Here is a 27,025-nt window from a genome sequence, read left to right on the forward strand (position 1 = left end):
ATCTACCCAAATGGTTGGAGCGGTGAATCAGTGGTTAGGACTGTCGCCTCACAGCAAGAAGGTCGCTGATTTGAATCCCAGCGGGGTCAGTTGGCATTTCTGTGTAGAGTTTGCATGCTCGCTCCTTGTTGGCATGGGTTTCCTCCTGATGCTCTGGTTTCCCCCACAAGTCCAAAGATATGCGCTATAGGTGAATTGAATAAACTAAATTGGCCGTAGGTATGTGTGTGTGTGTGTGTGTGTGTGTGTGGGGGGGTGGGTGGGTGTTTCCCAGTGCTGTATTGCGACTGGAAGAGCATCTGCTGTGTAAGGCATATGCTGGAATAGTTGGCGGTTCATTCCGCTGTGTCAACCTCTAAAATAGAGACTAAGTCGAAGGAAAATTAATAAACTTTTTATACATGAATGTATAAAAAAAATAAACACGGGGGCTAATAATTCTGACTTCAACTATATATATATATATATATATATATATATATATATATATATATATATATACACACACACACACACACACACACACACAGTTGAAATCAGAATTAGTAGCCCCCCTGTTTATTTTTTTCTGTTTAACAGAGAGCAGAGTTTTCCAACACATTTCTAATCATAATAGTTTTAATAACTAATTTCTAATAACTGATTCATTTTATCTTTGTCATGATGACAGTAAATAATATTTGACTAGATATTTTTCAAGACACTTCTATACAGCTTAAAGTAACATTTAAAGGCTTAACTAGGTTTATTAGGTTAACTAGGCAGGTTAAGATTATTAGGCAAGTTATTGTATAACCATGGTTTGTTCTGTAGACAATTGAAAAAAAATAGCTGAAAGGGGCAAATAATTTTGTCCTTAAAATGGTTTTAAAAAATAGAAACAACTTTTTTTCTAGTCGAAATAAAACAAATAAGGCTTTCTCTAGAAGAAAAAATATTATCAGACATACTGTCAAAATGTACTTGCTCTGCTAAACATCATTTGGGAAATATTTAGAAAAGAAAAAAAAATTCAAAGGGGGGCTAATAATTCTGACTTTAACTGGTTGTGTAGCAATGCAAAGTGACCAAAATAACATCAAATTGTTTAGTTTGCTCGCATGCACGCTTGCTCACTCTCTCATCCGCCCTCCCTCTTTTTTACATTTCAAATGTGTATATAAACGGTTGAGTTCATTTCTGGAGTGAAGCAAACTGGGCAAAACGATCGGATTAGGTAACTGTTATCACCTTAATCATTTTAACTTGAAGTAACTGATCTAAGAACAGAAAATAAAACCTTAATTACCATATCAGGTAACACATGGAATTTTTTTACAGATATCCACTGAACTGACACTGATGTAATTAAAACAACCTACAATATTAGAAAAAACCTTTGGATTTTGAATCACTCTATTGTAAGAGGCGCACATAAAGGTGATGAACTCCACGATGCTTCAGTATAATGCACAGGACAGATTTAAGGATGCTTTGGTTAGAAATGTAATCGTTGTTGTCTTTGGAATCACAATTAACTCCATCAATGGTTTGTTTGTGTTTACATTTTTTAGGAGTTCAGTTTTCTACAATGATCCAAGATATATTCTATATATTCACTTGGTTATCAATGATATGCTCATGGTTTTTCTAAGTGTTTCTCTTTCTGTGATGGCTTATGCATGGCAAAATGTACCTTTCTCATTTTGTGTAATACTACTACTGATAGTCGCAAAAACTCAGACGAACACTCTTCTGACATTGGGTGGTATGTCCATTGAGCGTTACATTGCCATCTGCAAACCACTGCATCACCATCAGATTTGCACAGTGCGCAGGACGTACATCCTCATCTCTCTGATATGGAGTGTTGGAGTTTTACCTGGATTGGCTGACTTTATTCTCCTTTTACTTATAGATCCTTCTATCATTGCTAAAGCGACTGTCTGTACCCCAGCAAAATTATATAACACACCATACCATGAAGAACTTAAAAAATATATGTCAAGCATTTATGCATCTGCTGTTTTGCTAATACTCATATACACATACTGTCGAGTGTTGATCACAGCCAGAAAGGCCTCCACTGATAAATCCTCAGCAAAAAAAGCTCAAAGCACCATCCTGCTACACGGAGCACAGCTTTTGCTCTGTATGCTGTCCTACATTACTGGTTCCATAGAAGCAATGTATATTCAATTGTCACCAGCTGATTGGTCAAAACTGCTCTTTTGTAATTACCTTCTGACAAATTTACTACCGCGGCTGCTCACCCCAATGATTTACGGTGTTCGAGATAAAGTGTTTTATAGTCACATGAAAGGCATTGTTGCATGTAAATTAGTTATTGTAAAGGTTGAATCAACTAAAGGATAAGCTAAGGAAAGAAAAGACTCCTACTCAAGCTGTTTACAATTTCATTAACTCTCTGTTGAGAAACAATGCTATGTTGTATTTTATGCATTTTACCTTTTTAAGAAACCATTCATAATTTATGAAACTTCAAATTTTATTTGACATCATATTTCCTTTTAACAACTATTTTGTCATATTTAAAGAAATGTTTCCTAGTGTAAATTCCCAATGTAAGCATAATGTAAGTTAGATGAGTGATCTGGAACATATGATGCAAATGTCAAATCTTTAGTAATAATTTCAAAACTTATAATAATAAAAACATCATAATTTCTGTATCTCATCTAGAAAAGCATGGGACTTTCACTATTTCCATTTTGCTGGAAAGGTCTTTAATAATAAATGTCAATCTCAAATGCATTGTCATTTCCTAAGTGTATATAAATTCAGTAAATGTAAACAAAAATATAGCACCCTGTTATTTATCACAAATGAACAAAATGACTGTTCTTTATCTGTCATAGCAAAGAACTGAACATGGCAATTTGAATGGAAAAAGTAGGATACATAATGAATGCAAATTAAGGTAATTAAAAAGATATCAGGCTCACTGTACACATACTTTCCTAATATCTTTAACAGAGCTCCTAAAAGTAAGTTCACACTACAAGACTTAAACATCAGCAGACCACTGTGCTGTTCAGACTACTTGACTTGATTTTGTCTTTAAGTCACTGTGATGTTTACACTATGGCTGCATTTAAACTGCAGATCTTGATGGTCAATTCCGATTTTGTGACTGTATTTGATTTTTTTGATGATCTGTTTACAATCACCTTCAAAAGTGACTCATATCTGATTGTCTGCATTTACACAGCACACGGCAAAGGCACAATGACCAGGAAAAAAAGAGCGGGTGCTTCCTGACAGCTGATAATTAAATAGTGGAGTGCTCTCTTCTCTATTCCTGTATGTAATCTGTTCACAGTTTTTGACATGCTCTTTTACTATAGTTTATCACAGAAAGGTTCTCATTTGTTCATTTTTTTTATATATATATAGGCTTTTTTTTAAAACCTTTAGGCATCTTAATGTATTGTCCATGGCGATTTATGCACGTGATGTATGCACTAGTTTTATATTAGTTTATATTGGTTACGTGGCAGGCATTGCTCTCTCTCTCTCTCACTCCTGTTAACATGCTTAAACACCTGTGCTATGTAACAATATAAATCTGTTTAAGTCCTCTTGTATGAGATTTAGCATTTGAGACTCAAACTTTACATCATTTGCTATGGTTTTTAATAGCGCGCGACTGGCATTGACAGGTGAGAATCCGATCTATCTGCTTACACTGCAGACACGAGAACACAGATCCGATTCACATCGGACAAATTTCCACATATGAAGAAGGCCTGAACCTGATTTGAGTAAATTGGAATCCATGTGATTTGTTCCTGCTTACACGTACATGGGCCATATCTGATCTGTGCCACATGGGAGAAAAAAATCGGAATTGAGTCACTTGAACAGTACAGTGTAAATGCCATTGTGACACTAAGTAAATGATCTACAGTAGAAGGCCCACACACTACATGATTTGACAACTTTCACCCAATAGCTCTATACGGTCCTCAAACCCCAGCCAATAAAATGTTAAGGGCGCAGCCATCAGAAGGAGAAGAGCAATATTGGCTGCAATAAATTTAATGGTGTGATTATACCATATAACTGACACAGCATTTGAAATCTTTCTGAAAGCATTAAAGGGATGCTCCTACTCACACTAGGGCCTACTCACACTATGCCATCCGTACCGTGCCCAGGCCCGTTTCCCGGATTGTTTGAGAAGTGTGAGTGCACTTAATCGGGCTCAAGCAAGGTTCACTTGGCCGGCCCTGGCCCGGTTGGAAGAGGTGTGCCTGAGCCTGGTTCACTTGGGCTTTGTCGCGATACGCTTGTGTGTGAGTGCAAAACGCACCAAAGCCCGAAACTGAAAGCGAAACTTGACTTTTAAAGGCACTGTTTTATATGGATTTATTAATCACTCTTACTTTTCAGTGATTGCAAACTGCCGTAGCTTATTAAAGACACAAACCCCTCACTGCACGACAGTTGCGCGCCTTCAGCAGACCTCCTCATTCCTGCAGCACGAGAGCTTTATGATTGTTTATGAGCGCCAAAAGTGGCGGGTCTGTTCAGCGAAATATCTGACTGCGTGTCCCCGCATCTCTAAGGACTGTTAGGCGAAATATTTAACTGCATATCAAACGACTGAAATGATATAACTAGAGAAATCTGCACTGTGCTGCTGAGTGAGTGAGAGTGCTTCTCACTGAACAGTGCAGCAGCGATGACGTAAGCGTGCCGAAGCCCGTTTGTGGTGTGAGTGCGGGCCGTCGAGTGTGAGACGGGAGGGGGGACAAGCGTGCTTTGGCCCGGTTCGAGGCAACTGTACCTAGTGTGTGTACGGCCTGAAAGCCTCGTCAATTAGCTAATGTGTCAGCAGATCAGTTGCTCATATATCTGTATGGTTCAGAGGATAGATGTGGGTTTTTCATGCTCTAATGTCCGTGTAAGTGAGTGCATCGATCACCTTTCAGGCCAGTCACAGACAGCTCATAACTTGCTCTCTCATTCACTACATTTACATGAACATCAGTAATCTTGCTGTGTGCATTTATACATTATCATCTGGATACAAGGCACTGTATTTAGGATAAAATGTTTGAAACTTTGGGTGCACATGGTCCTCCAGAATGGTTCGGTAGTCCTTAGCAGTGACGCAACCATCCAGCAGTTGTATTGGGCCTAGGAACTGCCATGATATTGCAGCCCAAACCATAACTGATCCACCTCCATGCTTCACTCTGGGCATGCAACAGTCTGGGTGGTACACTTAGGCCCAATCCCAATTCTACCCCTAAGCTCTTAGGGGAAGGGGCAAATAGCCCTTTGAACGAATATTTTTCAGGACCACACTCAAAACCAAGGGGTAAGAAAATTTCCCAGAATACACCAGCCAAAACGGCAGTATTGCTGAACTCCAAAGTAAGGAGATCCACAAACTAGTATTTTTCGTCATTATTATGAATTTTTACGACAAACAAACACGTTTTAATACATTTCATAATTGCATTTGTGTGTTACCATCCTTCTTTAAAATAAAAAAATAAAAAAACGCAAAACTTTGCGATCTATAATCCATAATAATAACTCATGTATAGCAGTCCTACAACATTCTGACACTCGATGACACTCGAAAACCCTGTCAGAAAAGTCTAGTGGCTGAGAATGGGCTTTTTATAGTCTGCTATAATGTAATGTTGCTTTTGTGTGTTTATATAGATGAATATGGCCGCTGTGTAAATGCAAAGTACAGTTACAATCTTATTGCCACATTAGATCGTTATGATAACATAATATATGCCTTCTGTGACTTCTTGAAGGTAAATACCAAAAAATAGCACAACTGAAACAACTACAGCAGTCACTATCGGTGATCTCATATGAAGCAAGAGATTGCGATGACCTATGATGATGTGTGCAGGTGCTGTAGTGCTGTCCCAAGTTTTAGGGGTAAATATTGAAGACTTTCCCCCTAAGCCTCCTTTGTAAGGCCTCAGGGGAAGGGGTACAAAAATAGAATTGGGATTGGGCCTTATTTGGGGCTTTTCCACAATATAGCTCTCCTAGATGTGGGAAACACCAGGGGCCTCATGTACGAAGACTTGCGTGGAAATCTTACTAAAACATTGCATACGCACAAAGCTGTAAATGTGCGTACGCAGAAAAAATTCAGATGTATAAAACACTGCGTACGCCGAATCTCTTGCATATTCTTTTGTACATCTGAATGAACGTGAAACTGAGCGCAACATGCACAAGCACAAAACCCCTCCCTGCCTCCTCCCCCGTATGAATATGCTAATGACTATGCTAATGGCAAAACCCAACGAAAAAGCAAAGGCAAAAGCAAGCAAAAAGAGAAACTTTGAACAGAATGTGAATTGGAGGTGCTGCTTTCGGAGGTAGACCGGAGAAAAGCGGTGTTATTTGCAAGTTTGTTCTCCGGAATTAACAACAAAAGAAAAAAAAAAAGAGTAGGAGAGTTTAGCTGATGCAGTCAACACAGTTGGGTCTGAACATATCGCACTGAGTGCATTAAAAAAAAAGAAATAGTGTGGTTTATATCTGTAAAATGTTGCAGTACGCTTAACAGTCTCAGTGGCGCGCTCGTAAGACGCTTGTGATCATGAATTGATACGTTCGAGCATGGATTCGGCTCGAATCCAGCGTCTGATGAACTCTCTCTTGTTTTTTCCCCCGCTACATATCAGATTTTGCCAATAATTTATCACGAGAAAGACAAGTAGGAATCATCAATAAGTTCATATCAATAAGCATCATATTTTATTTGCACATTTATTGAATGGAAATGTTTCTGATTCACGCATGCAAATTCATCTTCAGATAGTGTCTTTATAGCAATGTGCGTGCAGTAGATCGCTCAGATTACATTGGGAAAACAGGCGACTGCTACAAATTGTGCTTTAATGTTTAGCTGGTCAAATGTATGGTATGGAAACCTTATATACCTGCTGAACCCGTCTTATACAGCTGCCATTGCAAGGCTCAGACACTTTGTAGAGAGCAATTTAACACAACTGCCTCTAGGAGTCGCCAATGGAAATAAAACAGACACGCACAAAAAATGTGCGTACGCCTGCCAGAAAGCTGCCATGAAGCTGCGCACATTCCCACGTTCAGTTCATTGTTAGTAAATCCAAACGCGAGCGATTCTGAGCGTGAAACCTGGCGTACGCAAAGTTTTTGTGCGTACGCAGCGTTGATACATGAGGCCCCAGAAAAGTGGACTCATCACAGAACAACACATGTTTCACATTGTTCACAGCTCAAGATTTTTCCTGCTGGCAAAAATTGAAACTGGTGTTTGGCTTTGAGTGTCCAAAGGATTGGCTATAGCATCCTGGCTGTGTTTATTGATCCTTTGGAGCTAAGAACAATTTTGGTGGAAACAGGAAAGTTGAAGTGCACGTTCAATTCTGCCGTAAGATGGGCAGATGTGGTTTTATGTTTTTTGGATAAAATCTGGGTTAACACCTGGGCATCCCTTTCAGAGAACGTCCTCTTGATTCCACAGTTACCAACAGATGTGATTTGTCCTTCTTGGTGGTTTGCTGACATTACACTGAATACCTTGGCACTTGATACACACAAAGACAAATTGTCTTAGTCATAGATGCGCCCAGACACGCACCAACAATATGTCCTCATTATGGTGTTGTGTGCATTGCAATACTTTAAGCAAAACTTTGCTAATTAGCCTGCTAATTAAACCTTCTCACTATGGTCTTATAGGTGGAATTTTGGGTATATGCGCCCAAAATTTTATCTAAGCGATCTCAAAATATATTTGGAAGCATTTTTGCGAGTGCATAAAATTGTTGCTGTGCGACCTGTTTTCACTGCAAAATATTTAGAGCATGCACGGTTTTAAGAGACATTCATGCAGAATGCATCTTTGCACCTCAAACGTATAGTTCAAAACAGTTGTCTTGTCAACTTGCTGCAGTAAACAAAGCCTACAATGCTTGCTTAAAGCCTTAAAGCTCTTATGAATAGCCCACTTACTAGAACTTAACATGAGTTGGTTGGTTAATATCAGCTGTCAATCACTCAGTCAATGCCTTTAGATGACAGGGAGCTACAGCCGCGAAAATGTGAAGCATTGAAGACGAGAGAAGAAAAACAACACTGACAAATTTTGTTTTAGAAACCACCTAAAATTACCAATAATGGCACATCTTATTAGTGATCATGTGGTGAATGTTAATCCACCATTTACACTTTTCGAAGAGTGGATAAAAGACTTGCATTGGGTTGAAGTCTGCTATGAAAATTACTACAGCTTTCAACGTAAAATCTATAGGATGGAGTTTGCAGGTAACCACGTTTGCATCTACACAACACAATTTAATCATGAGAGGTTCTGGTTAATCTTTCCTTTAATTGTCAGGATTCTGTTAGCCATGCAGGCATGTAAAATTTATCCCTGCGTACACCATCTCAAAAGGTCTTGCATTCACTTAGATTAAACTAATATTGCAGCTATTAAATAGACTATTATTGCTATTAAGAAGATGTAGGCATATAATAAGTTATATGTCAATAGCATCTGTGTAATATTAGACACCACCTGTGAGAACACAGTCATTATAGTTGACTAGGTTTCATTCATGTCAAGGGCACATGCATTTATTTTTTAATTCTTAGTTTTGTTAGTTTTAATCTGTTATTATAAAACTTCTAGTAACAGTGCATATAAATGGTGGGTGCGACAAAATTTTGGCTGAAGCTCCTAAATTTTTAAAGTTAGGAGCAACAGCGCAAACAAGACAAAAAGTTTATTTTCTAGCCCTGTATGTACATATTAGGGCTGTCAAAATTCTATTTAACGTGTAAAAAAAAATTAATAACGCAGTTGCAGTTTTTTTTATTTTCTGTTGTGGCCGACATTTGTTCAGCGTGCATAGGGGTGACCCAGTTGGCCGCCTTGGGCAGCAGAATAGTGAGCAAACCCCCCAGTTCTCACTTTTATCCGCTACTTTCATCTGCGAACCGGTCACTTTCGGGTTGAGGGCAGCGTTTGCTGTTTGCCTAGAGTGCCAGTTTAGCTTGCTCCGGCCCTGCATGTGTTTAATGTGCAAACAAATATGGATAAGACCAAGGACGCCCTTTTAGAGGGAAAGTTTCAGTATAAAACAATTAATGTTGCATCACCAGCCTATTCTGCCTTTCCTTCAGAGTTTCATGCAATTTCGGGTGTTAAATTTTTAATCTCTTGACTTCAGCTGCAGTTCACTCTCATTCAGCATATTTTCATTCATGATGTTTTAATTGGAATTTGATACCGCATGACGAACGGAAGAAAAACAAAAATGGCTGCTTACATGGTTGACTCTTAAGTTGCAGTCACATGCGTATGCGATATTCTGTCGTATGGCGCTGCGAAAAGGGGTGGGATTAAACAAGCTTTTTAGGCATTTAAAAAAGTAAGCGATTGCTCCATGTTTTTCCAAATTTCTGTTCAGAGATATCATGTTTTGATCCTCGATTGGTCTCACGCAGTCAAGTGATGCGATTTCGCAGGTCAGAGTTCACCAAGCTGGAACTTTGCACCGCAGCAACCTGCAAAATTTGACGCATGACCCTGCGTTTCCGGTCAGACGCATTCGCGGAAAAGCCCAGTGTGGCCGCAGCTTCAGTCAGTATTATCTTAATCATAAAAGCGGAGTATTGGTGTTCATGTAAATGTACTCTGTGAAAGTGGCAGATGAAGTCGCAAGCTGTCAAAGACAGCTCTGCCTTTAAGCACCTTCCATGAGCCCTCACATTTCATATGTTTGACGTGTTTCCCCCCTACACGCAATTTTTGTAAAGTGTCTGCTTCACGTTGCTGTGCCAGAATCCTTGCTTGTAAAATACAGCCATACGTAGAATGCTTACTTTAAGCAAATTTGAGGAACACAACTGTGCGTGTTGATGAATCTGAAATGATTCCTCGCTCACCGTGTGTGCTGTACTGCACGTGTTGTCTGTCTGTCTGTCTGTTTGTGTGTGTGTGTGTGTGTGTGTGTGTGTGTAGTCCACTTAGAATCCAACATGGAAATCTTTTTTTTTTGTTATTGGCCCTAATATATATTTAGGATTGTGTAGATGTACAGTGACCAAAATAACAAACCAAATAGTTTATCTTCCTTACGTGCACCCTCATTTGCTAGCTCACTGTCTCTTTCTCCCTTCCTCCCTTTCTCCCTACATCCCTCCTTCTTTTTTACATTTCAAATGTGTATATAAGCGGGTGAGTTCATTTCTGGATTGAAGTGAACTGGACAAAACAATTGGATTAGGTAATTTTTTTCACTTTAATTCACCTGTTTAATTTACAATAACTGATCGGAGAACAGAAAATAAAACTTTTTAAATTTCCATTTCAGGTAACACATTGAAAAATCTTATGGATATCCACTGGACTGACATTGATGTCATATAAACAAACTATAACAATAGGAAAAAAAAATCTAATTTTGAATCACTGAATTTTAAGAGGTGCACACAAAGGTAATGAACTCCACTATGCTTCAGGTTAATGCACAGGACAGATTCAGGGATGCTTGGGTTAGAAATTTCATTGTTGTTATCTTTGGAATCACAATTAACTCCATCAATGGCGTGTTTGTGTTTACATTCTTTAAGAATTCAGTTTTCTACAATGATCCAAGATATATTCTATATATTCACTTGGTTATCAATGATATGCTCATGGTTTTTGTAAGTGTGTCTCTTTCTGTGATGGCTTATGCATGGCGAAATGTACCTATCCCGTTTTGTGTTGTACTACTGATAATAGCTTCAAAAACTCATAAGAACAGTGTTCTGACTTTAGCTGGCATGTCTGTTGAGCGTTACATTGCCATCTGCAAACCACTGCATCACCATCAGATTTGCACAGTGCGCAGGACGTACATCCTCATCTCTCTGATATGGAGTGTTGGAGTTTTACCTGGATTGGCTGACTTTATTCTCCTTTCAGTTATTGATCCTTTTTTCTATACTAAAGATACTATCTGTTCAACATCAAGGCTTTATAACACACCATACCATGAAGAACTTAGCAAATATATGACTGGCATTTATTCATCTGGTGTTTGGTTAATACTCATATACACATACTGTCGAGTGTTGATCACAGCCAGAAAGGCCTCCACTGATAAATCCTCAGCAAAAAAAGCCCAAAGCACCATCCTGCTACACGGAGCACAGCTTCTGCTCTGTATGCTGTCCTACATTACTGGCTACCTAGAACTGATGTATGCTCAACTGTTACCAGCCGATCGGTCAATATTGCTCTTTTGTAATTACCTTCTGACAAATTTACTACCGCGACTGCTCACCCCACTGATTTACGGTGTTCGAGATAAAGTGTTTTATAGTCACATGAAAGGCATTGTTGCATGTAAATTAGTTATTGTAAAGGTTGAATCAACCAAACAATAATTAAGAGAAGCCTCCTAATCTAGCTGTTTGTCATTTAATTTACTCTGTTAAAATACAATGCTATAATTAGCACTTTTGTATAATTAGTGCAGTCATAATTTATTAAATACAAAAAATTAATGCATCATATATTAATGCGTGACAACCATTATGCAATATTTTATAGAAATGTGTTTGAAAGTGTAATTAGTTGATGTAAGCATTGCACTTAGATGAATTACTGGTAACACTAATGTAAATGTCAAAACCTTAAAAATAATTTCAAAACTTCAATAGTTTCTGTATCCCAACTAGTAGAGCATGACGCTGTCACCAATCTTATTTTCCTGGGAAGGCCTTTAATGATGAATGTATATTTTGAAAACACTCATTTTCTTTGGATCGAAGTGTGTATTAAATGTGTAACTATAAGTTTATTTATTCTGTTGTGTGGCTAATACTTGTATATTCACATATTGACAAGTGCTGGTTAAGGCTAAAAGGTCTTCCACTAATATATCTTTAGCAAAAAAAAAGCTCAAAGCACCATCCTGCTACATGGAGCACAGCTTCTGCTCTGTATGCTGTCCTACATTACTCCTGTGTTAGACAAAATGTATGCACCACTCGTAACTGAACAGCAGAAGAAAATAAACTTTCAACTATCTACTAACTAGCATTTTACCAAGACTTCTTACCCCATTGATTTATGCTGTTTGAGATAAACAATTTTTTAATCACATTAAGGGTCTGTTTCATGTAAATTATTGGTTGTAAGTGCTGATTTAATTAAACAATAAGCAGAAGGATTTTTTTATCATCTAACGTTACCTACCTATCTATCTATCTATCTATCTATCTATCTATCTATCTATCTATCTATCTATCTATCTATCTATCTATCTATCTATCTATCTATCTATCTATCTATCTATCTATATATATATATATATATATATATATATATATATATATATATATATATATATATATATATATACCTGTATTAGCCCTCCTGAATTATTAGCCCCCTTGTATATTTTTCTGCTAATTTTTGATTAACAGAAATATGTTTTTCAGTACATTTTTAATGTAATAGTTTTAATAACTCATTTCTACTCACTGATTTTTTTATCTTTGCCATGAGGACAGCACATAACATTTTACTAGATAATTTTCAAAATACAAGTATTTGTCATAAAGTGCAGTTCATAGGCTTAACTAGGTTAATTAGGCAAGTCATTGTTTAATGATGGTTTGTTCTGTAGACAATCTAAAAAAAATTTGCTTAAGGGGGCTAAAACTGTTAACATTAAATTAGTTTTAAAACAATTAAAAACTGCTTTTATTCTAGCTGAAATAAAACAAATAAGACTTTCTTCAGAAGAAAAAAATAAAGGAAATACTGGGAAAAATTGCTTGCTTTGTTAAATCTCAGTTGGGAAATATTTGAGAGAAAATTTCACAGCAGGGCTAATAATTTTGACTTTAGTATATGCAAAATAACATGCCAAATTTAGTTTACTTGCATGCACGCCATCTCTCTCACTCTCTCTTCCTCCCTCCCTCTTTTTTACATTTCAAATGTGTATATAAACGGTTGACTTCATTTCTGGAGTGAAGTGAACTGGACAAAACAATCGCATTAGTACATTTGTATCTGATCTGGGACCAGAAAATAAAACTTCAAATATACATTTCAGGTAACACATTGAAAAATCTTATGGATATTCACTGAACAGACACTGATGTCATATAAACAACCTACAATAATAGAAAAAAATTAGGATTTTGAATCACTGAATTTTAAGAGGTGCACACAAAGGCGATGAACTCCACAGTTCTTCAGGTTAATGCACAGGACAGATTCAGGGATGCTTTGGTTAGAAATTTCATTGTTGTTATCTTTGGAATCACAATTAACTCCATCAATGGTCTGTTTGTGTTTACATTCTTTAGGAGTTCAGTTTTCTACAATGATCCAAGATATATTCTATATATTCACTTGGTTATCAATGATATGCTCATGGTTTTTGTAAGTGTGTCTCTTTCTGTGATGGCTTATGCATGGCGAAATGTACCTATCCCGTTTTGTGTTGTACTACTGATAATAGCTTCAAAAACTCATAAGAACAGTGTTCTGACTTTAGCTGGCATGTCTGTTGAGCGTTACATTGCCATCTGTAAACCACTGCATCACCATCAGATTTGCACAGTGCGCAGGACGTACATCCTCATCTCTCTGATATGGAGTGTTGGAGTTTTACCTGGATTGTCTGACTTTATTCTCCTTTCAGTTATTGATCCTACTTTCTATACTAAAGATACTATTTGTACTGCATCAAGGCTTTATAACACACCTTACCATGAAGAACTTAGCAAATATATGACTGGCATTTATTCATCTGGTGTGTGGTTAATACTCATATACACATACTGTCGAGTGTTGATCACAGCCAGAAAGGCCTCCACAGATAAATCCTCAGCAAAAAAAGCTCAAAGTACCATCCTGCTACACGGAGCGCAGCTTCTGCTCTGTATGCTGTCCTACATTACTGGCTACCTAGAACTGATGTATGCTCAACTGTTACCAGCCGATCGGTCAATATTGGTCTTTTGTAATTACCTTCTGACAAATTTACTACCGCGGCTGCTCACCCCAATGATTTACGGTGTTCGAGATAAAGTGTTTTATAGTCACATGAAAGGCATTGTTGCATGTAAATTAGTTATTGTAAAGGTTGAATCAACCAAACAATAAGCAAAAAAAAAAAAAAGACTCCTAAACTAGCTGTTTGAAATTTTGTTTACTCTCTGTTAAAATACAATGCTATAATTAGCACTTTTGTGTAATTAGTGCATAATTTATTAATTTCCAAAAATAATGCATCATATATTTGTGTAACAACCATTCTGTAATATTTAATGTAAATGTGTTTCAAAGTGTAAATTCTTGATGTAAGCATTGCACTTAGATGAATGACTTGTAATACTAAAGCAAATGTTCAAAATGTCAATAATTCCTGTATCCCAATTAGTAGAGCATGGCACTGTCACCATTTACATTTTCCTAGGAAGGCCTTTAATAATAAATGGATATCTTGAATAGACTATTTTTCTTTGGATGGAAGTGTGTATTAATTGAGTAAATGTAAACAAAAATATACTACCCTTGTTTTTTCTGTTACAAAAATGTCACCAAATATGGACTAACCCAACCACTGGTTTAAAATGTTGGCTCCAGCACCCTCACTGTTGACTCTGCCACTATGTCTACATTTTTATTGAATGCATGATTGTGATTTTTTTCAATTTCAGTGCTCATGTGATCCAGGGTGATTCATGAAATCATACAAACATTGTGAGATGAAATATATCCTAACTGTAAATATGCTTCCAGTTGGGGTTCATTAAATTCAGTTTAGAAAAACAAAAGTGGCTGGTATGTATTTGTGAGTTGGCACAGATCTCAGGATATATAGGACTTATTTGATAGATTATTGCAATGGTAGAGATTAAACAACATAAATCATAACAAATCTTCAGCATAAAAATAAAACTGATGAAGGCAAAAGAGTGTCATCTACCATCTACTATCTACCTGACAGTGAGTATGTTTACATGGACACCAATAATCAGATTTTAATATGATTAAGATAATACTCTGATTAAGAGTCTACCAAACAGCATGTTTTTATTAATTTAATCTGATTAAGGTCATAACAAACTAAACAGAAATCAGATTAAGACATGTGGAGTATGCTGATTTTAGTTGCATTATTGAAGTGCAGTACAGCCACGTAAACACCGCAATCAAACTATTACCATCGTGAAGGATTTTCAACACACTTTGCGACAGGATAGTCTATCTAACTACTGCAGTTTGATACTATAAGAGTTTCCCCCCATATTTTTAACCCATATCAAATTTAATTAAATCTACACTCTTCCAGCAGTTCGTACTTTTTTTTTTTTTTTTTGAATATTGTGTTTGTCACGGGGGTCATGCATGTAATGTTCCTGAATGGGGAAGTGAAAAGGCCAAACTGCAGTTAAAGTCGACACATTAAAAATGAAACACTTGAAAGTACATGAAACTCCGGAGGAAATGTGGATAGCGCGGTGATGCAATGACGTTAACCGAACTATGTGCTATAACATATAAAACAGGATCATGAAGAGAACATGCATAAAGCAAATAATGTAAAAACTTTAATCATATTATTGTCTTATTCAGATTAAGTCAAACAATTTGATTTCGATGTGCATGTTGACGTAGTCACTATCAGTTAATCTTTTGTTCTGATGTCCAAGTAGATTTATCTGTTTTAAAGACAGTTTTCATGTAGAGGTGTTTTTGTAGCCTGCTGCATAGAGGAAGCCCAGACAAAGCCTGATTAAGCCACAAAAGTGGAGGTGAAAATGTGACTAGCCCTGGAAAATAATAGCATATTAAATTGTCTAATGTTTTTTAAATGATGCCAATATCTTAATTTTGTATATTAATCAGATATTTCCATAATTGCAACATACAGTAAGAGCAACATGATGCCTCAGCCTCACCCCTCCCTTGCTTTCTTCCTCTCTGTCTCTTCTCCCCTCACTTTCTCTCTAGTGCCTTTTTTTCTACTTATTTTAAACATGTATATAAGCTGGTGTGTGTAAATCTAGAGCAGTTTACTAAGCAATCTGAACAGGTATGTTTCAGCAATGTATTTAATTTAATATGTTTTACTCATAATGTAAATTGTTAACCAGATGTTTTTTTTCTCTTTATTTTTCCTATCAGATTAAATAATTGGAATAACTTTAGAGAAAAAAAGAGCCTACTATACTTTAAACAGCCATCAAGGTCTTTTAACAGGAAGAGCGATAACAATAACACCAACAGCAAAACGTATAAAAGAATTGTCACTTATAGGAACCACTGAAATTTCCAGCAGCACACTAACACAATGAACTCCACAGTGCTTTTATATAGTCAACAAGAAAGATATGCAGATGCGTTTGCTAAAAATTTTTCCATTGTTTTGCTTGCTGTTATAATCATCTCCATTAACGGAATGTTTGTATTCATATTCTTTAGGAGATCAATTTTCCACAGTGATCCACGATATATACTGTATATTCACTTGGTTATGAATGATATGCTCATGGTTTTTATTTCTGTAGTTCTTTTTGTGATGACTTTTGCATGGCACAATGTGCCTGTCCCGTTCTGCGTGTTGCTCCTGTTAATAACCTCGGTAACTCATAGGAACACTCCTCTGACTTTGGCTGGTATGGCTATTGAGCGTTACATTGCCGTCTGCAAACCACTGCATCACCATCAGATTTGCACAGTGCGCTGGACGTACATCCTCATCTCTCTCATATGGAGTGTTGGAATTTTACCTGGATTGACCGACATTTTTCTCCTTTTAATTAATGGACCTTTGGCTCTTTTTACAACTATCTGTACTTCAGTAATTCTTTATAACACACCAAGCCATGCTGAACTAAGCAAAATTTCGAATGGAATTTACTCATCTATTGTGTGGCTAATACTCGTATATACATATTGCCAAGTGATGGTTAAAGCCAAAAGGTCTTCCACTAATAAATCCTCAGCAAAAAAGGCCCAAAGCACCATCCTGCTACACGGAGCACAGCTTCTGCTCTGTATGCTGTCCTACATTACTCCTGTGTTAGACAAAATTTATGCACCACTCCAAACTGAACAGCAGAAGAAAATAAACTTTTTCAACTACCTACTAACTAGTATTTTACCAAGACTTCTTACCCCCCTGATTTATGGTGTTCGGGATAAACAGTTTTTTAATCACATCAAGGCACTCCTTACATGTAAATTATCTGCTGTAAATGTTGATCCAATCAAACAATAAGCAGAATATTTTATATTATAAAATGTAATATAGTATATTATTAGTATAGTATAATATATTATATTGTACTTTTTATATTATTCTAGTTTATATTCTTCTTTTTTCTCTGCAGAAAATAAAAATGAGAAATGGGTTCTGATTGATGAATGAACAAAATAGTAGCAGTTTGAAGATGGCATGGCTGCTAATGGCAGTAACACAGGAGCATTTCACATAATTATGAAGATTACTGAATAACAAATATTTAAAAGATTTTTATTTTCTTTCCATCACATTACTAGCAACTTGTGTAATTTTTCTGATATAGTTACATAGCATTTAAATTATTTGCCTTTGATGCAAGTCCTCTTTTCATAGCATGTGTTCAAATATGTCTTTTATGATATTTATTATGTATCTATTAAAGGAGCAGTAAAGCAAGACAATGAAAAGAATGTGTATGGTAACTGTGATTTTGATCATTAACTGTGTTTTCTGCACTAGTTATCAATATTAGTCAAATGTGAATTCCTATTTTTGCCCTTTCTAGTATCACTTTGAATTAAAAGCATTATACAAAGTCTTTTGTACACCAGCAAAGGTGCATTTCACATAATTACATATGAAGATTACTAAATAGTAAAGACTTAAAACATTTTTTTGTATCTTTCCATCACATAACTAGTATCATATGTATGTTTTTGTCTAATATAGTTACATTGCATTTCAATGTATTGCTTTCGATGCAAGGCCTTTGACCATTAGATTTGCATTTGTTTAAACGTATCTGTACTGGGATTTATCATGTATGTATTAAAGGAGCAGTAAAGCAAGACAATGAAAAGAATGTCTATGGCAACTGATTTTGATCATTAACTGTGTTTTCTGTACTAATTGTCAATATTAGTCAAATGTGAATTCCTATTTTTGCCCTTTCCATAACTTATACAAACTCTTTTGTACACCCACAAAGGTGCATTTCACATAATTACATATAAAGATTACTAAATATCAAAGATTTAAAAGATTTTTTATATCTCACAATCACTTAACTAGCACCATATGTATGTTTTTGTCTGATATAGTTGCATTGCATTTCAATTAATTGGTTTCAATACAAGGGCTCTTAACAATAGATTCACGTTAGTTCGAATGTATCTGTAATGGGATTTATTATATATGTATTAAAGGAGCAGGAAAGCAAGGCAATGAAAAAAATGTGGATGGCAACTGTAATTGTGATCATTATTAACTGTGTTTTTAGTATAAATTAGTGTAATGTAAATTCCTAGTCTTTGTCCTTTCTACACTAAAACATTCCCGGTTGCCTTACATTTTTAAGCTGAATCAAATAAACCTTATGAGTCCATTGAACTTATATTGTGTTGACTGAGATTATGATATTATGAATATTTGTTCACTGTCAGTCAGTAGCCCTGCCTCCATGAAGAAATATTATTTAGCAGCATTGAAAATGAATGAGGTGGCACAGTAGGTAGTGCTTTTGCCTCACAGCAAGAAGCTCGCTGGTTCGAGCCTCGGCTGGGTCAGTTGGCATGCTCTCCCTGCGTTCGTGTGGGTTTGGTCCGGGTGGAAAAAAATACTCCTTTGTTATCACAGCAATAGACAAAATACTCTGTTGGAAATCAAGATGAACATATTCAAAAGAATATTTATCATTTCTGTTTGGATCACATCATGTTTGCACTCATGTGCTATATTATTCCTATTTTTAAGTCAAACCAATAGAGGGAGCTCAAGCACATTCATTCATTTATTTTATTTTAGGCTTAGTCCCTTCACAGGGGTCTCCAAATCGGAATGAACCATGATTTTTTCCAGCATATTTTTCATGCACGAATGCCCTTCTAGCTGCAACCCATCAATGAAAAATATCCATACACACCCATTCACACACATACACTACAGACAATTTAGCGTACCCAATTCACCTTTACCACATGTCTTTGGACTTGTGGGAGAAACCCACGCAAACACGGGGAAAACATGCAAACTCCACACACAAACGCCAATTGACCCAGCCGTGCTGCCTCAGCCTAAGCACATAAAACAGACATTTTTAGGTTTTACATGCAGATGCAGAAGTCCAAAATCCAAAAAGGCCCTGATGAAACACTAATGAAATATAAAACCAGATAAAGTCATGATTATAAAATATACATCATTTTGCCAGGCTCTACTTGTCTAAATTTGTCAAGCGGTCTCTGCTTTTTTCATGAGCATTTTTTTATTTATTCATTTATTATGGTTCAGTGGTTAGCACAGTGCCTCACAGCAAAAAAATAAAATAAATAAATAAATAAATCGCTGGTTTAAGTCCTGGCGGCATAGTTCTCTCAGTGTTTGCATGGGTTTGCCCTGTGCCCTTGTTTCCCCCATAGTCCAAAGACATGTGGTATCAATGCTATCTCACGGCAATTCTTAACTTTTTGATTTTGTGACTAATTCATATGAATTTGTACAGTCAAATTCATACAATTAAGTACGAAGTGCTTAGTAACAATGATGGATGTGTTTGGGGACGGGGTTTAGTACCATGCCTCCTTTTTAAAATCATACATTTTCATACGACTGAAATCCAAACTGACAAAATGTAAAATAGTTACGCTTCCTCCCGAGATCAGGCTGGTAGTACAGGTGAACTGAATAAACTAAACTGACCTAAGTGTATGAATGTGTGGGTGAATAGGAGAGTGTATAGGTGTTTTCCAACACTGGGGATTTACTAGTTAGTGTTTACTCAGTGCTGGGTTGCAACTCCAAAAGCATCCATCTCATAAATTTGCCAGAGGAATTGGAGGTTCTCCTTCAGGAGAGAAACTTCAATGCTATGTGAAAACTTCCACTATGGGCATTTGTCAGAATCCAATCATTTGAAAGAGTATATAAATGGCCCAATGAAATGCCAAATGCTACTTGCGATTAATTTGGAATACAAGCACAGCACGTGTCAAGCTAAGGTATCCTTTACGCTTAAGATTCTTTCACGAAGCTTCTGAGAGAGTCAATGAGGGTTTTTTTCTGACTGTTACGACAGAGAAAGAACGAGAAAGCGGCCTGCTTCTCCCGGTCTAGAGTGTGTATGATACGCGGTGGCAGACGGTCAAGCTGGGTTTCTCCCTCGCCTGGCGTTCTTTGGGTCCGGCCCTCCAGAGCAGTATGTATTGTTGCGAATTTCCTAAAAGAGCAACATGGTCGTGCAGCGCATCTTTTTAGCATTTCATTCCCGGCACTGGTCCAGCTGCACGAGGATGGTTCCAACCCACGCTTGATACATGAGCCCTGTGTAATGGAGGCCAGCTAATAAGTGCTGTGCTGGTAAACCTCATTCCTTTTGACCTCTACAAGTGCTTTAGCGACATAAACTAGAGGCCGTGGTCTTTAGCCTTCATGTTAGAGCAACCGACTCCCATGTGGAAGGTTGCCAGTTACATTGGAGCTGTGACCCGGATGGGAGTGAGGTGTAGGGGTGAGTGTAACGGGGGCCAGCTAGTAAGTGCTGTGCAGGAAAACCTCACTCCTTTGACCTCTAAAGGTGCTCTAGCAACAGACGTTAGAGGCCTTGGTCTTTAGCCTCCTTGTCAAAGCAACCAACTCATTTGGAAGGTTGCCAGTTCGATCCCAGCTTGAAGCGGGTTGGGTGGTGTAGGACCAGCAGGGTTATACCCTTACCGCAACCGACTGTGCCCTATGGATCACAAATTTGCGGCGTGTGCCCTGGGAAGGTCAGTGGCCACATTATTGGTCCAGGACAGCTACCTCTGGCTAAACCTGGAGAAAAATATAAAAATATTCGCAAAGTTGACAAAGTTGCCTTTTTAATTGCCCATATCCCAGGCTGGGCCATTCAGACACAACATCGTCTGTGAGTTCACCCAGGAATTCACAGTGGTGCAGTCGGATGCGATTGGCTGAGTCATCTATTGGCAGGCATATAAGACTGCCTGCCATGCCTCTTCTGGCGTAGGATGCAATCTAGCCAGTTCCTTCAGCTAAGATGAAAAGCGGGTTTTACAGCATGTACTTCATCATACCCATAAAAGAGTGGTGGGCTACAGCCAATCATAGATCTCCGCGTCTTGTACCGCTGTCTTCTTGTCTGCAGCAATAGAACTAAGGAACACGTACTTCATGTCTCTATACTTCCACACCACTGTCAGTTTCTGCGGTCTGCGTTTGAAGGTTGAGCCTAGCTGTACAAGTCCTCCCCTTTGGGCTCTCTCTGTCTCTCTGGGTTTTTACTAAGCTCGGGGAGGGTGTTTGGCACCCGCGCCTAGATCTAAGCCTCTCGTAGGGTCCATAGATGAAGCACGGAGAACTTGGGTGACCTACCGTTTAGGTGCTTAACACCGTCACTCAGGCTAGAGCACCCTCTACGAGGCATGCCTACACCTTGAAGTGGTCTATTCACTGTGTGGTATTCTTTTTCTCCGAGAAGGACCCTGAGCATGCCAGATCAATGTGATGCTATTCTCCTTCAGTTGGCTGGAGCTAAGCCTATACCCTCCGCACTGAGGGGTTGACGTTGCGATCACTTCTGCTCTGAGGACGCGAACCCTGCAGAGACTCCGCCGGGGCCCCCAGTATCTGACTCAGCGGAGGAGTCAGGTTTTGGCCCGTTACATTGTTGGCATGTCTGCTGGTAAACCAGAGTTCTTGGTATAGGTGCCTGCTATGTGCGATCCTCACTGGCAATCCCATATGATCACTCAGCCCCTCTTTGGCGGACTCGTGTCTTCCCTCTCCGCTAGCCTCCGCAGCGTCTTCCTTGTTGCGACTGCATGCTTTCCCAACGTACTGTCGTATTAAAATTCCTAAAAATTAAATAGATGCATTATGACTCCCAAAAATATAACTAAATCTGTAAAAAGTCCATTGAAGGGAAATAAGTAAGGGCCAGGGAACACATTGGAAGACCGTGTCTCTGGTGATGTATATGCGCTCACGCTCTTGGCTTGGCATACCCTCTTATCGGGGGCAAGGTAAGGTTCAATTATTGTGGCGTTTTCCATACATTTCTCCATAGTGGAAGTTTCCACATAGCATTGTAGTTCCAAAAGGTTGGGAACAGAAATGCTATGTTCCTTTGCCACAATGATTGCCCCTCAGCTATTGGGCGTGAAAGGCTCTTAAGCTAGAAAAGGATGCCTCAGCTTGGCACGCACAGCGCTTATATTCCAAATTGATTGTAAATAGCGCCAGCTGTGCATGTTGACGCTGCAAACTCATTGGCATTTCATTGGCGCTTTTATACACTCTTTCAGATGATTGGATTTTGACGAAATCCCCATAGTGGAAGTTTCCACATAGCATTTTCGTTTCCCCTACCTCGCGATTTTAGTCGCATTATTGAAGTGCAGTCACGTAAACACAGCAATCAAACTAATACCGTTGTGTAGAATTTTTGCCACACTTTGGGACAGGATAGTCTATACACCAATATAAGAGTTTTTTCCCATTTGGCATGCAAAATCAAATTTTATTGAATCTACACTCTTCCAGCAGTTCATACTCGCATTGAATATCGTGTTTGTCACGGGGGTCATGCATATAATGTTCCTGAATAAAGAAGTGAAAGTACCTAGCTGCAGTTAAAGTCGACACTTTAAAAATGAAACACTCGAAATTACCAACACAATCTCACGGCAATTCGTAACTTTTTAATTTAGTAGCTAATCCTTTGAATTTGTACGATCTAATTCGTACAATTTAGTACGATTTGCTCATCCACCAATAGGGGTGGGGTTAGGTGCTACGCCTGATTTTCAAAATCGTACCATTTCATACGACTGAACTCGTACGAATTCTTACAAATTAGCAGCTAAAGTGACAAAACGTAAAATACTTATGTTTTCTCGTAAAATCAGGCTAAGATTACATGAAATTTAAGCCTGGATTATACTTCTGCATAAAGTGACCGGCGTGACCCACGGCGCATGCAACGCGCGTAGCTGTACATTTATACTTCTGCGCACTGTCTCTGTTGGTCTGCATTAACACTTTCGAAATGCTAGTTGGCAGTGAGGTGTTAATGTTCCTCTATGTCGAGTTTCTTCGCTGCTGTGTTGCTTTTCCTGAACACTTCCGGGATGTACAAGTGGCTCAAACTCGCTTATTTTGAGGCAGGAACCGGTGGACGAACAACAACATTTACTATGAGGTAAACGCAAAACAAAACTTTCCATCCGGAGCTCCTTCACGGGACTCCACACTTGTAAACAATCGCTCCATCAGGCTCGCACCATTCACGCGGCTCTCAGTCCCGCCCTGACTCGTCAGCGCTACCAAGCCGACCAATCACAGAGCTTGCGCTACGCGTCGTTGCGACGTGTAGTTACATTTTTTGAGAAGTGAATGTCAGTGACGCCGACGGCCACTGCGAAGGGCTATACCTCAGCGCCGTAGCATACGCCGGCATTTGACACAGAAGTATAAATCAGCCTTTAGGAGGAAATGTGGATAGCGTGGTTATACAATGACGTTAATCGAGCTATGTCCTATAACATATAAAACGGGATCATGAAAGGAACATTCAAAAAGTAACTCATGAAAACACCCTAATTTTATCATTGTCTTGTTTAGACTATGGCAAACAATTTGATTTCGATGTCCATGTTGACGTAGTCACTATCAGTTAATCTTTTGTTCTGATGTCCAAGTAGATTTATCTGTTTTAAAGACAGTTTTCATGTAGAGGTGTTTTTGTAGCCTGCTGCATAGAGGAAGCCCAGACAAGGCCTGATTAAGCCACAAAAGTGGAGGTGAAAATGTGACTAGCCCTGGAAAATAATAGCATATTAAATTGTCTAATGTTTTCTAAATGATGCCAATATCTTAATTTTGTATATTAATCAGATATTTCCATAATTGCAACATAAGAGCAATATGATGCCACAGCCTCACCCCTCCCTCGCTTTCTTCCTCTCTGTCTCTTTCCTCACTTTCTCTCTAGTGCCCTTTTTTCTACTTATTTTAAACATGTATATAAGCTGGTGTGTGTACATCTAGAGCAGTTTCCTAAGCAAACTGAACAGGTGTGTTTCAGCAATGTATTTAATTATATATGTTTTACTATATTAATGTTTTAAAATGTATGTACATTATATGTTTTATAATGTAAATTGTTAACCAGATGTTTTTTTTTCTCTCTTTTTCCTTATCAGATTAAATAATTGGAAAAACTTTAGGGAAAAGAAGATTGCATTTAAGCTTAGTATACTTTCAACATTGATCAAGATCTTTTTAAGGAAGACTAATAACAATAACTCAAACAGCAAAATGTTTAAAAGGATTGTCACTTATTGGAACTACTGAAATTTCCAGTAGCGCACTAACACAATGAACTCCACAGTGCTTTTATATAGTCAACAAGAAAAATATGCTAATGAATTTGTTAAAGTTATTTCCAGTGTTTTGCTTGCTGTCATAATCATCTCCATTAACGGAATGTTTGTATTCATATTCTTTAGGAGATCAATTTTCCACAGTGATCCACGATATATACTGTATATTCACTTGGTTATGAATGATATGCTCATGGTTTTTATTTCTGTAGTTCTTTTGGTGATGGCTTTTGCATGGCAGAATGTGCCTGTCCCGTTCTGTGTGTTGCTCCTGTTAATAGCCTCGGTAACTCATAAGAACACTCCTCTGACTTTGGCTGGTATGGCTGTTGAGCGTTACATTGCCATCTGCAAACCACTGCATCACCATCAGATTTGCACAGTGCGCTGGACGTACATCCTCATCTCTCTCATATGGAGTGTTGGAGTTTTACCTGGATTGACTGACATTTTTCTCCTTTTAATTAATAGACCTTTGGCTCTTTTTATCACTTACTGTACTACTTTGACTCTTTATAACACACCAAGCCATGCTGAACTAAGCAAGATTATGAATGGTATTTATTCATCAGTTGTGTGGCTAATACTCGTATATACATATTGCCAAGTGATGGTTAAAGCCAAAAGGTCTTCCACTAATAAATCCTCAGCAAAAAAGGCCCAAAGCACCATCCTGCTACACGGAGCACAGCTTCTGCTCTGTATGCTGTCCTACATTACTCCTGTGTTAGACAAAATTTATGCACCACTCCAAACTGAACAGCAGAGGGAAATAAACTTTTTCAACTATTTACTAACTAATATTTTACCAAGACTTCTTACCCCCCTGATTTATGGTGTTCGGGATAAACAGTTTTATAATCACATTAAGGCACTCCTTACATGTAAATTATCTGCTGTAAATGTTGATCCAATCTAACAATAAGCAGAATATTTTATATTATAAAATATAATATAGTATATATTAGTATAGTATAATATTTTATTGTACTTTTTATACTATGCTAGTTTATATTCTTCTTTATTCTCTACAGAAAATAAAAATGAGAAATGGGATCTGATTGATGAATAAACAAAATAGTAGCAGTTTAAAGATGGCATGGCTGCCAATGGCAGCAATAAACCAGCAAAGGATCATTTCACATAATTACATATGAAGATTTTTATTATCTTTCCATCACATAACTAGCACCATATGTGTAATTTTTCTGATATAGTTACATAGCATTTAAATTATTTGCCTTCGATGCAAGGCCTCTTTACATACCATGTGTTCAAATATGTCTATTATGGTATTTATTATGTATCTATTAAAGGAGCGGTAAAGCAAGACAATGAAAAGAATGTGTATGGTAACTGTGATTTTGATCATTAACTGTGTTTTCTGCACTAATTGTCAATATTAGTCAAATGTGAATTTCTATTTTTGCCCTTTCTACCTGCTTACTAAATAGCAAAGATTTAAAATATTTTGAATATCTTTCCATCACATAACTCGTACCATATGTAATGTTTTTGTCTGATATAGTTACATTGCATTTCAGTTTTTTCGATACAAGGCCTCTTAACATTTGATTCACGTTTGTTCGAATGTATCTGTAATGGGATTTATTATATTTTTATTTCAGGAGCAGTAAAGCAAGGCAATGAAAAAAAAATGTGGATGGCAACTGTAATTGTGATCATTATAAACTGTGTTTTTAGTATAAATTAGTGTAATGTAAACTCCTAGTCTTTGTCCTTTTCTAAAAAATAATCCTGGTTGCCTTAAATTTTTAAGCTTAATCAAATTAACCTTATGAGTCCATTGAACTTATATCATGTTGACTGACGTAAAACAGCTCGCATAACTTATGAAATTAAGTAGGAACATGATTAATTTAGTTTAGTTAGTTTCAATGAACTAAAATCATATGCTGTCAGGACTAATTGATCATATAATTTTGGTAACACTTTATTTTGATGGTCTATTTGAGTATTATTTGACTGTCTGCTTAATATCTGCTGATACTGCTGCTCACAGACATTTAACTGACTATAAGAAACTTAGTAAGTACATCAACTTACACTAACCCTAACCTAGCATACCTATAATCTAATGAAAATTAGTTGACATGTAGATGCAATGTAACTTAAATTCAATAAAAAGACCATCAAAATAAAGTGAGACCATAATGTTTTACAGTGTAGTATCACTATGAATTTAAAGCATTATAGGAAGTCTTTTGTTTGTTTTTTTGCATATTTTACTATACGAACAATCAAATATGTCATAAACTACTGACTATGAAAGTGGTCTAAAGTAGAAATTCAGTAATGGAGGATTTTCTTTTTCATTATTAAATTAATAATGACTTTATTTTGTTGGATATATAATTTTCTGTATTGTTTAGATGGAGTCAT

General features: G+C 37.4%; 4 protein-coding genes and 1 pseudogene across 5 annotated transcripts; all 5 read left to right on the forward strand.

The window, feature by feature from the left end:
* The first annotated feature begins 952 nt into the window (after positions 1–952).
* Positions 953–5,314, forward strand: or90e2 (odorant receptor, family 90, subfamily E, member 2). 2 transcript variants are annotated; one of them, XM_087254793.1, is made up of 2 exons: positions 953–4,995; positions 5,053–5,314. In XM_087254793.1, the coding sequence occupies exon 1, from the start codon at positions 1,423–1,425 to the stop codon at positions 2,353–2,355; it is 933 nt and encodes a 310-aa protein (XP_087110919.1). In that variant the 5' UTR covers positions 953–1,422; the 3' UTR covers positions 2,356–4,995; positions 5,053–5,314.
* Positions 5,315–10,366: 5,052 nt separating this feature from the next.
* On the forward strand, positions 10,367–12,142 carry or137-9 (odorant receptor, family H, subfamily 137, member 9). The gene is given in 1 exon segment (NM_001130804.3): positions 10,367–12,142. A coding segment is annotated over 1 exon segment (933 nt). The 5' UTR covers positions 10,367–10,482; the 3' UTR covers positions 11,416–12,142.
* A 364-nt stretch (positions 12,143–12,506) lies between these two features.
* Positions 12,507–14,829, forward strand: or90g2 (odorant receptor, family 90, subfamily G, member 2). The gene has a single exon (XM_087258242.1). It carries the CDS (start codon positions 13,223–13,225, stop codon positions 14,153–14,155), a length of 933 nt encoding a protein of 310 aa, XP_087114368.1. The 5' UTR covers positions 12,507–13,222; the 3' UTR covers positions 14,156–14,829.
* A 1,239-nt stretch (positions 14,830–16,068) lies between these two features.
* Positions 16,069–17,406, forward strand: LOC147843680 (odorant receptor 131-2-like). The gene is made up of 2 exons (XM_087258243.1): positions 16,069–16,091; positions 16,184–17,406. Exon 2 carries the CDS (start codon positions 16,350–16,352, stop codon positions 17,277–17,279), a length of 930 nt encoding a protein of 309 aa, XP_087114369.1. The 5' UTR covers positions 16,069–16,091; positions 16,184–16,349; the 3' UTR covers positions 17,280–17,406.
* Positions 24,708–25,541, forward strand: or90c1 (olfactory receptor, family 90, subfamily C, member 1; annotated as a pseudogene).

The sequence above is a fragment of the Danio rerio genome, chromosome 6, assembly GCF_052040795.2.
Source record: "Danio rerio strain M-AB ecotype USA chromosome 6, GRCz13ab, whole genome shotgun sequence".
In the NCBI taxonomy this organism is placed as follows: domain Eukaryota; kingdom Metazoa; phylum Chordata; class Actinopteri; order Cypriniformes; family Danionidae; genus Danio; species Danio rerio.

Excerpts from the sequence above, each read along its gene's own strand:
- or90e2 (XM_087254793.1), top strand. The coding sequence starts at position 1,423 with ATGAACTCCACGATGCTTCAGTATAATGCACAGGACAGATTTAAGGAT.
- or90g2 (XM_087258242.1), top strand. The coding sequence starts at position 13,223 with ATGAACTCCACAGTTCTTCAGGTTAATGCACAGGACAGATTCAGGGAT.
- LOC147843680 (XM_087258243.1), top strand. The coding sequence starts at position 16,350 with ATGAACTCCACAGTGCTTTTATATAGTCAACAAGAAAGATATGCAGAT.